Source organism: Manihot esculenta, chromosome 9, assembly GCF_001659605.2.
Source record: "Manihot esculenta cultivar AM560-2 chromosome 9, M.esculenta_v8, whole genome shotgun sequence".
Taxonomy (NCBI): Eukaryota; Viridiplantae; Streptophyta; class Magnoliopsida; order Malpighiales; family Euphorbiaceae; genus Manihot; species Manihot esculenta.
This window is the reverse complement of record NC_035169.2, coordinates 8,204,705-8,216,057: the sequence shown is the minus strand read 5'-3', so window position 1 is coordinate 8,216,057 and position 11,353 is coordinate 8,204,705. Positions and strand designations below refer to the sequence as shown.

General features: G+C 28.5%; 1 protein-coding gene across 1 annotated transcript; it reads left to right on the top strand.

Moving 5' to 3' along the window:
* Positions 1-8,982: 8,982 nt before the first annotated feature.
* On the top strand, positions 8,983-10,327 carry LOC110622290. The gene has a single exon (XM_021766757.2). The coding sequence runs from the start codon at positions 9,336-9,338 to the stop codon at positions 9,954-9,956; it is 621 nt and encodes a 206-aa protein (XP_021622449.1). The 5' UTR covers positions 8,983-9,335; the 3' UTR covers positions 9,957-10,327.
* Positions 10,328-11,353: the final 1,026 nt, after the last annotated feature.

Genomic DNA, 11,353 nt, shown 5'->3' with positions numbered 1-11,353 from the left:
CTTGTTTAATTAAGATTCTTACAAATTTTTATTCTATGCATGGATTCAAGTGCAATCGTCCAATGCAACATAGCTATTTGAGTGCGACATTCATCGTACCTTTCAACATTTTCTATTACTCATTTGAAGTTTTTCTTATTCTCTCCACTATTCTTCCTTGAAATAAAAAAAAAATTCTTTTTAATTAAAAAAATATTTTAAAACAGTTGAAATCTTACATAATTTATAAAAACTTATTTAAATTTTTTATTTACAAAATAAATTATGTCAAATTAACAAGACCCCATTTTCATTGAAAAAGGTAATTAATCAATAATTAATTTTTTTTTTAATTTTTTTATTGAGATAATTATTTATGAATGTTGATACATGAATTTAGAGGAAAGGGAAATATGTGAGATAATTTCTATTAAATTTTGTATTTAGGACAGTGATGATTATGTTGTTGATAGGGCATCCATCAGTACTAAGTTATCCATTCATGATTGAGGTAATGTAAAAAAAATCACAGAAATTCAAAACAGTAACACCTTTTTCCCTTGTAAATCATGATGTTTGATTAGGGTTTTGAGGGTGGGACATTAATTTATTTGTCTTCTTTTCTTTTTTGAATTAATCAAACCTCTCACTAAAAGAAATTAATGGATAAAGAAAATTATTGGAATATGCTTCCTCAATCCCCATTAGAATATAATTTATAAGCCAATTAAATTGAGAAAAATTGGGATATACTTCCTCAAAGTCTTGTTACAACTCTACTATACTCGATCTATCGAATAATGTAATTCGTTAGTATTTTAGCCGGTCACACAATTATATAATTCTTTTTTTATAAGTTTATTAATTCATATAATTTTTTATTAAAAAAATTATTATAAAATAATTTTTTGTATAATTTTGTAAGAATTAATTAAATATTTTTATATAAAATAAATTATATTAAATAAAGGTATAAATTGTTATGAAACGGATTCTAAAATCCACTGATAAAATAGAGAGAAAATAAAATAAAAAGTTAAATATTAGTATATGATAGCAACTTTTGTCATAGCACAGCACAGGCTTTAATTATTCATCCATCAAAGCTAAGATAATATTTAAACTTTTTAACTTTTTCATCATAGTCATAGTCAGTCATGGGTATAGTTGGAAGCACAGGCAGCCTCCGAGAGGTAAGAGCCAATTTGCTCAAGTGTCAGTGGCTTAGATATGCAGTCGTCCAACCGTGCATCCATCACAGCTTCATTACAATGTGGAAAAATTATTTCAGGTAACTATTAATTACAATAAAATTTATATGAAATTCATTATGATGGATCTATATAGTATGATTGTATTATAAAAAATTTTTTATCTTGTAAATCATTTCAGACTGTATTATTATCATTCACGATCAATATAGTGAAATTTATATTGTACTCGTTATATCAATCACTATAATAAAATTATATCGTTGTACGTAATAAAATTTTGATTATTTTGGATTGCATTATAATGAAATCGGTCTACTTTATTCTTGAATATAATAATAATCAAGCTCGATATACTTTTTACGAGAATAAAAAATAGAATCAGACTTAGATAGCATCAATGTTATTACCTTAAAGAGTTGCAAGTGAAGAACATAAAAAACCAAGTTCGTATAAGAGCAACTAAACCTATGTTACTAAAACTAAAAAGTCAATTTGATTCAATTTAATTAATCTTATTTTTTTATCTGTTCAGTATAATTCGATTATAAATTTTAATTATTTTTAATTATATAATTCAATTCAGTTATTTACATTTAAAAAAAATGTGTTCTTTCTTTTTTTCAAAGAAAAGGGGCTTTTACTCTCAAGAATTATCAATTTATCTGAAAATTGAAAATTCCATGAGCTATAAAACGAGGGTTCCAAGAACATTTACAGATTTGTATGACGTGAAAGAGATGAAAAGTGATAATTTTGAGTTTAGGCTGAACAAGCTTTTCCACTTTATTCTCACTCATTATTTAACCCTGGTCTTCTTTTTTAGCAGAAAATAATAATAAAAGCAAGCCATGATCTCGTTCCTTTTATACAGGTGATAATTCAATTTTTATTGTATTTCCAGCTGCAACTACTTTTTAATTGCTGGAATTTCATCATACACTACTGTTTCCAAGTAAAAATTTTTTTAAAAAAAAACTATGTTAAAGAAATTAAAACCATTATCAATTAAATCTATAATTTCCAATTAAAAAGGCTATTTTATTATTTTAAAATTTTTATATCTAAAATATGTCAAATTATTTGGTATCATGACACTCAAATTCTGAACTCGTAAGTCTAAAAATAACTGCAATACGACTCAACTTTTAGCCCATTGGTTGTTATGTAAGCTAGGAATGGCAACGGATCGTGTATTTTTGGGTATCCGATCCGACCGAATCCTAATATGACGGATTTGGGTAGTTATAATCGAGTTTGAGATGTGTTCGGGTTTTAAAAGTAATACCCGTTGCAGGTTCAGATCGGATTCGGATTTTATGTACAGGGTATCCACTACCCGAACCCATTTATATAAATAATTAATTTAATATAAAAAATATATTTTATAATAATATTTATAAATTTTTTTTATATATTTTTATTTAAAAATTTAAATATTCTTTAGAAATATTAGACTTTTTAAATGAAAATTATTAATGAAAAATATTTTTTATATAAATTATTAATTAAAATATATAAAATTAAATGGATTCGGGTTTTATTCGGATAATAATAATCGGATTTGGGACGGATTCGGATAGTTTAAATTAATTTTTAATCGAGTTCGGAATGAATTCGAATATTACTAATCTAAGCCGACGGTTACGTTCTTTCCTTTTATTCTTATGTTATAGAAATATAAATTTTTAACATAATTAAATTAATAGTTAACAAATTTAAATTAGCCCATTTAAATTTTTTAATTATTCAGAACCTGAAATTTATGTGTACATCCTCCTCTTTATCAAAAAAAGTATATGTCATTTAATTCTTAACATTATAATTAATATATTTAAATAAAGTTTTTTAAATAAAAATAAATAAATCTTAAATATTATTAAGATTCAAATACTACTAACACTACTATATTTTAAAATTTAAACAATAAAAATAATTATAAAATTATGATATTAATATTATTAAGATAAAAATTAATCCATTCATACCGCATCACAGTTAAGATTAATATGTTTTAGTAAAAGGAGAACACCAAACAACCATTTACAGTGAAGGAGAATTAATAAAAATACTACTTTGTTAGCCGGACAAATTCAAAAATATTTTTTTTTCTTCCAAATATACCTTAAGATAAATGTAATCAATTTCAGTAATATAGAACTCTCTATATTTGATTAAAATTTTTCTAATAAGGGTTTCTCTCGTATTTTAAAATGAGAAAAACCTATTGATAACCGCTGGATTTCACCATTCCGGTTTGAGACCTGACTCATGATCAAAACCCTTTACTTGAAGGCTCTTAAACCTCCTAAATGAACCAGGTCCAGCCTGCTCGGCCTTAAAATCGGACCCTCCCCTAAAGCCTCTATATCGGGTCGGCCCAGTCCTTTCGGCCCTAAGATCAGACCTCCTCTGGGTTTCAGTTTTAATCTCACCAACCAGTCCAATCCGGTGGAGAAAAGGTAGTAAGCCCATTCACCTAATGGGTCCATCTGCATGCGTGTCAGGGGAATTAAATAGCCGTTACGCATGATATTCTCGTACGTCCATATCCGTATGGCAGAGACAGGTGTCCCAATGATAGTGAGGTCGTTACACGTCAGTAGTAAATAAAGGAAAGAATAAAAGGAGAGAAGTATTCTTCTCAGGACTAAGTTCATTTAATCCTGATAAAACCCTATTTTTTTGGATCTTAGATCATCACCTATAAAATTTAATTGATTTATAACGGTTGGGGTGATATGCCCTATTTACTAATTCAATATGGATAATGATATTTAAGGGTGTGATTCATAACGGTAAGGGATGTGCAACGGAGAAGCAACTTTTCTGCTTTAGAAAGGAAAAAGAAAAATCTTCCCTTAGAAATATCAAAAGAGCACTTCTTTTCATGCTTTGTGATGCGTTTTGTAAAAGAATAACTTTTCCTTTCTTTGATTTTCGAAACCCATCTTTGGAAAGCATTAGAAAGTTGTGGTATAGAGCTTCAAAATAAATCAACTAAAGTGAAAGTATATCTTTAAAAAATAATTAATTTTTTTTTAAAAAAAAAAAACATAGATAAGCATCTCTTCTTTAAACCTTAAAGATGTTGCCTCTTTAGAATCACAAAAAGATTATTATCTTCATAACTTTAAATTAAAATCTGTAAGCATAAGAAGAGAATTTGTCGCTTCTTGCTTTTACTAAACCACTATAATTTACAGGGAAACAGTGGGTTTCTTTTTTAATAAATGTCTTTAATCAGGGTTTATTAGATAAATGCACAAATATTACCATTGTAATATTAGTGAAATATATATGATATCGAGTACTTAATTTTGAATTTTACGATAAATTTAAACCGAATCTAATTTTTTCTGCCGACGTCCGATGAAGACTTACGATAATTTTTTAAAAAGAGAATTTCGAGATGCATGATTTTTAAAAGTGTGACGAGGACTGTAGATCTCGTCACAAAATTTGATATAAAAATTTTATAATTTATGAACCAATTTTGTAGTTCAATTATTTTTTTTAAATATTTTTATAATTTTAAATATTAGGATTTTGTTTCTATTATAAATAGTCTCCTTTCTCTATTAGAAACTCACTTTTCAATTTTTAAGAAATTTTAATAAGATTTTTCGTCATTTAACCTATTTTTTCTCTTATTTCATTTTAGTCAAATGATATTGGTTAAAATTTCTAACGGAGTCTAAATAGATCGTTATCAATATACAAAAAATTTAATATGATTAGACTATGAAATTTATATTCTTAATAAAAAATAGATAAAGTTCAATTTCAATATATTTTTTGAAATTTTATATCATATAAAAAAATATAATTATTTATAACCATTCATACGCGGAACTGAATTTTTCAGATCAAATTATAAATTTAAATTTTATTCATTTGATACAATATACTTTACCATTAGACCATTATACTCGATATTCATTGATTTGATTTGCATGTTTATTTTAAGAGGAATAATAATTAGGAATCTAAATTTTTTGCTCAAAAGCAAGAAGGAAGATAAAGTTAGTGCAGGATTTAAGAAAAGGAAATTGTACAAAAAATATGATAATAAATTGCAGAAAGTGGGTGTCCCTTTTTATTTAAAAGCAAAAGCTAGTCTCTCTTTTTTCAATCCTTGTGGCTGAAATTTAACCTCTGCCATGGTTCTTCACAGGACTTAGCAAGCTACCTCTTGCATTTATATGCATAATGCTAAGTTTCATCAACTTTCAACTTTTCTGTACATTCACCTTTTTTGCATTATTTGTGTGTGATACGTTTTATAATACTAAAATAATGGAAAAAGATTTTAAAAGCACATGGATTCCAATACAGTCACATCACCTTTCTACCCATACACCATGTATATATAAAAGTAAATTAAAAATTTTTTAAATTTACTCTGATGCAGTTACTATCAGATTAAGACTGTAAATATTAAAATTTTTCTTATTTATAATTAATTATTATTATTATTAAAAATTATTAATATATTATTTACTGTTATCGAAATAAATGAATTTAAATTATATTTTCTTATTAGAAAGATGTTGTTAAACTTGAAAAGAGGTCGAGATGAAGAAATGGACGGATAAGATTATTAGATTTTCATTTAAAAAGGAAAAAGGGGAAAAAATGGCAGAAAAAAGGTTTTTTTTTTGTTTTTTTTTTTGTTTTTTTTTTTCTCTCTGCGTTGAGCAATTAAGAAACCTTTTACAAGAGAGGATAGCTGAGTTTGTGTCCCAATTGCAACACATAAAAAAGACCATCTAAATTGAATTGATTGACTGGGGCAGAGTGAGTGGTGGAGCCCCTTGCCGATATTTGTCTCAATAGAAGAAGAAGAATACTGTGAGAGCCAAAGCTTGACTCATAAGCCTGATGGAATAATATGAGAAAGAGACATAAGCTCGTTAATCCAGCCACTGTAATCAATGACTATAGCATAACCCGACACATACAATAGTTATGTTTTCTTTTCTTTTCCCAGAATCAAAGAACTATTAAGGATAATTGAAACAAGTTGTAATATTAATATGGAAGAGGGATCTGATCTCCTTCTCTGGGCAGTTTGCAGCTTCAAAACATTATTGTAAGAAGGAATAATTTTGTAGTTTATCTCACTGCACAGTTGCCCTATGATTCGTTTCATTCATTAAATGTGAAGAAAGCAAGAATGGAATCTTGATATAATAACATTGTTGATCATGAGCACTCCGAAGCTTAGCCTGGTGGAAAGTGCATCCTGATAGACCTGAGAGGTTAAGGTTCGACTCCCCCAACCCCCTATTTCAAAAAAAAAAAAAAAAAAAAAACATCTTTGATCAAGAACCAAACAATATCATGAAAAGAAACTTATGAAATTTTTTTTGGTTATAATCAATCAACACCTTTTAAAGTCTTCTCTGAACAGACACTATAATTCGGACATAGTGGGATTATTGCATCCTTTTCCTTGAACCAAATACCAAGGTTTTCTTTTGTTTTTTTTGGAAGGTGAGATGAGGATACCCATATATCTCTTCTCTCCCTTTTACCTCTCCAAGCAGACCCACCAAAAAAACAAAAGAAGGATAAAATGTTTGGCATCTACAAAAGACAACGTAAGCATGGAGACAAAGTTTCAACACACCACCTTAAGCTCCTTTTGCAGACTTTAAGAAAAGAGCAACTAATAAATGGCTCTTTTTCATAAGCTCACTGTCTATTCCTTCCCGTTCTTTCTTTTTGGGTTTCCCTCCATCCCTTTAACTCTGTATATATATATATATATATATATATATATATATATATATATATATATATATTGTGGGTATTGAAGATTGAGTGGTGAAGTCTCTTGCTTTTTATTAAATATATTCATTTTATATATAATTAATAGTTAAAAAGTTAATATTTGCATGTGATTTTCTCAGTCCCTCTCTCGTTTATATCGTGAATCTGTATCCATGTGAATTTTCCCTATGTTTGATTGGGTTGGAAACCTAGACTTGGTCAAACAACAGAAAGAAGAGCACTACGCGCTTTCTTTTGGGAGTTGCAGATCATACGCTCTTACATGTTGCTCCTCTTGACAACATGGATGAGCCGTTTTCTTTCTTTTTATTAATACTTTTCTACATGTGGCACTCATTTATTTGCTGGAATTGTTTCTATTTAGTGGGACTTTCACCTTCTAGGACCCATCTGTTTTTAGAAAAATTTATTTAATATAATATAAATAAAAACATAAAAAAATACATTTTATTTTCAAAAAAAATATTTTAATCGTATTAATATTATTAAACATTATTCACATAAATTTATTGATATATTTTAATATTACAATTATATATTAAAATAAATTATTTAAAAAATATTTTTCACAAAATATAATTATCATATGCAACTTATTTTTTTCCAAATAAATGGAACTTAAAAATCACAATAAAAATATATTATTTCATTATACTCCGCCAGAAAATAATCTGGAGTGAGAAGATTTCAGCAGATAATAACCGCAGTCCAAACATATGCAATGTCGAAGCCCAATCCAATCATGAGGTCCCACACATTGAGGATTGGCCCAAGTCGACATCACCAAATTATCCACTACACAACTTTATTTTGTAGCCCCATGATATGAAAATTTAAAAATAAAAGCCTAATAAATTCAAATCTTTTCTGTCATTTTTAATCTTATTAATTTAATTCTAAAATTTTAATATTAACGTTAATTTGTATCTAAAGTTGAACGTAAATTGATAAATACTTGATAAAAAGATTTAGATTTTTATTAAATTTTTTTTTTTTGGCTTTACTTGTCGAAGTATTGGCAGTTTTCTTACCAAACGGAAATGCGCAGGACATCTCAAATATTTGCCTATTTTAATGTCTAGTCCTTTTCTCTTTAAAAGGAGGACAGGGAGGATGAAAATTGGGCTACCCATAATGTCCCAAAAAGGCCCTAGTTCAATCTGGTTCTGTTTCAATTTGTTAGGAATTAAGTATTTTATAATAATTCAATTTAATTATTTTTTATTTTAAATGAGAAAATTTGATTTTTTTTATTTAAAAAGAAAAGTGAAAAATAAAACGCTTTAGAAAATTGTACCAATAGTTATTTTGTTAAGTAGAAATAAAGATAAAAAAAAAATCATTAATAGAAAAATATTTTGAAAGCAATGGATATGGAATGCCTTTTTTTCCTCATAAAAGATGTAAGTACCGAAAATGACAAAAGGATGAGATATAACGCAACAATCACGAGACGAAACGGGCTTACTGAGACCCTCAACCTAAATGACGACGACCGTTTACTTTTCTGTGGGTCCCATCCCTGTCATTTTTTAACAAAACATTATCTCAAATTATGAAGTTAGTAACCAAAACTTACAAATTGTATACTACTCAAAACGGTATCAAGGTCAATAAAATACAAAAATATTTATATAAATATGAATTATTCTATTCATAAATTTAATTTTGTGGTTAGTGTACTGAATAAATATAATATATTTTAAATTTTAAATTTTTATTTTATATTTTAAAAAACGTTTATGAATTTTTAAACTTTATTTTATTTAAATATCAAATTAATAGTATATATTAAATAATATTTTAATTATATGAATATTTAATAATTAATTATTGAAGATAAATGTTATCTAAATAATCCCTTTTTTTACACCAAACTTTACGGTGCAAAGACGGTGAGTTTTAATTTTGGCTTCACTAGCTCTCAGATAGCAACTCCTCATCCGCCTAACTAATTCAAAATTTAAAATAAAGCAAATCCACGTCACCCTTCTCTCGCTCTCCGCTCCCTCCCATTCTCTTTTCTTTTCTCTTCTTTATTTCTTTTTCTTTCACCTTCTCCGTTCCTCTTTCCAACAAAACAACCTTCATTTTCTTTCTTTCTCGTTTTCTCCGAGGATACCACCGGTAACTTCTTTTTCCAGCTCACCCCAATTCCTCCATTCTCCATTTGATTCCTCTTTACACCGGCACAGTTGCCGGTAAACGGTAAAATCAAGCATCAAAGCAAACCAAGGAAAGCTTTCTTAATTACTAGTTTCGGTTTATCATGTAAAATTCATCTTCTTCGTCTTCTTCTTATTATTATTATTATTATTACTGCTGCCTTGCTATTGTTAGCTAGCTATGACCACCTTGAATAAGATATGCACGGCACTTACCATTGTCTTCGCCGTCTCTTTGATTATTCTGGTGGCTGAGATTCTCTATGTGCTCTGGCGTCGAAGAAGATTTCGGAGTCGGAACCTTTCTAGCCGTGACGTTGAGTTCAGCGATGAGCCATACTATCCAACGCCATCAAAAGAGTTACTGTATTTCTTCTGCTGGAAGAACCAGAACTCGCGCATCGAACCTGATGCAGAAACAACAGCAGCAACTGCTACGGCTCCACCACTTCCACCGAATACGCCGACGGATGCGGATGTGGATGAGATGCTAAAGCGGCATGCACTGTACGGGCCTTCTAGGGTTTTGTTCACTATAAAAGAAGAGGAGAGAGAGGAGATGGAGACAGATTTTTCTTCTCCTGCAGAGAACGAAGAGAGGAAAGGGAAAAAGAAGAAGAGGAAATCGAGGACCTTCTCTTTGGAAGAGGTTGCAGTTTCTGCTATGGTGATTGACATAGATGATTCGACACCGTTTTCTACTCCGTGTGCTTCGCCTCCTTACTATACTCCGTCACCATCTCCAGCTCGTGACAGAAATTCGCCACACTCATCATCCGAAAACATAGTTCTAGACGAATGACGTTTCTGGTGATAAAAACGGCGTCGTTGTTTAACATAGAGATTCACACAAACATACAAAGTATCTCCGGAAAAATGTTCCAGCCGGAGAAAGAATGGCCGGAGTAATCATCATCGACCGTTTTGTCTTGTATGTATTTTTACCCTAATTTCCTTTTCAGTGTAATTTCTCGGGGTATGATGGCCAAGTAGTTCGTTCTGATGTTGCCACGTCAGCATAAGTGGTGGGGTCAAGAGACGTGGCAAAATCAGACTGTGGAGTGAAGGAGGCATTAGCAGGAAGTACATTCTGATAGCCGTTGGCGTAACGTAAATATAATAAATTCTGACCTAATTATTGTCCATAGTTATGGGCCTTTATTATTACCTCGTTTACCAATGAGCTCAATCAACAAAGATTTTTTTTTTAAAAAAAATTATGTCTTTTGTTGAATGTTTTTTCTTTTATTATTTTTTGAAATATGGAGTTTAAATTCAATAATGTGGAGTTTTCTTTAGTTTTAAATTCAAATTTATTACTTTATCTTATTATTTATATTTGCTTAAGCTATATGCAAAGCGTGTGTTAAAAAAAAAGAAAAAATTTAAGTTACTTGAATTTAAATTTAAATTCTATATTGATTCATTATATAAATAATTATTTTATAAATAAATAAACAGATAAATATATTAGCAATATTGACAAATTTTGAAATATTTTATTTTAAATGAATACAATTTAAATTTGAAAATTAGTAAAATAGAAATATTATTAACTAAATATATAAAATTAGAAAATTAATTATTTTTAACTAATAATATTTATTCAGCTGAAAAAAGTTAAAAGAGGAAGGAAACCCAAAAATAACAGCTTCATGTAAGAGCCATTAAGCCACGAATTTTCAGTGTTAACGGTTAAAAAAGGGGTTTATGTTTTAAGTCTTAGCATTTGGCGCTATTAAAATAAAAATAAAAAAATAAAAAATTTGGAATTTTTTCTCATCTTTTTTTAATAAAAAATTATAATGCTAAAAATATTTATTTTTAAATTTAAATTTCAAAAAATCTAATATTTTGAAGAAACACTATAATAAAAAATTAGTCAATTTTAAGTGAAATATAAATTTGGTATTCAAATTTTTTAATTTATACTAAAAAAAAAGGATAATGAGAAGTTTCAGGGCTTCTGCCTGCATGAAATATTGTAAACCGGTCTATTCTAATAGACATGGGAAAAACTTGAGGCCTACACTTGTATGGCCCTAAATTAATTTGATTGCAGACACACAGGCTCTTGTCCTTTAAGCCATACCAGAAAAATTACATTTTTTCTGGGTAAATTTATTAATTAGTGGAGCACCAAAAAATATCCTTACTGTGTTTAAGCCATTTAATACTAATATAGAGAAAAACCATAAT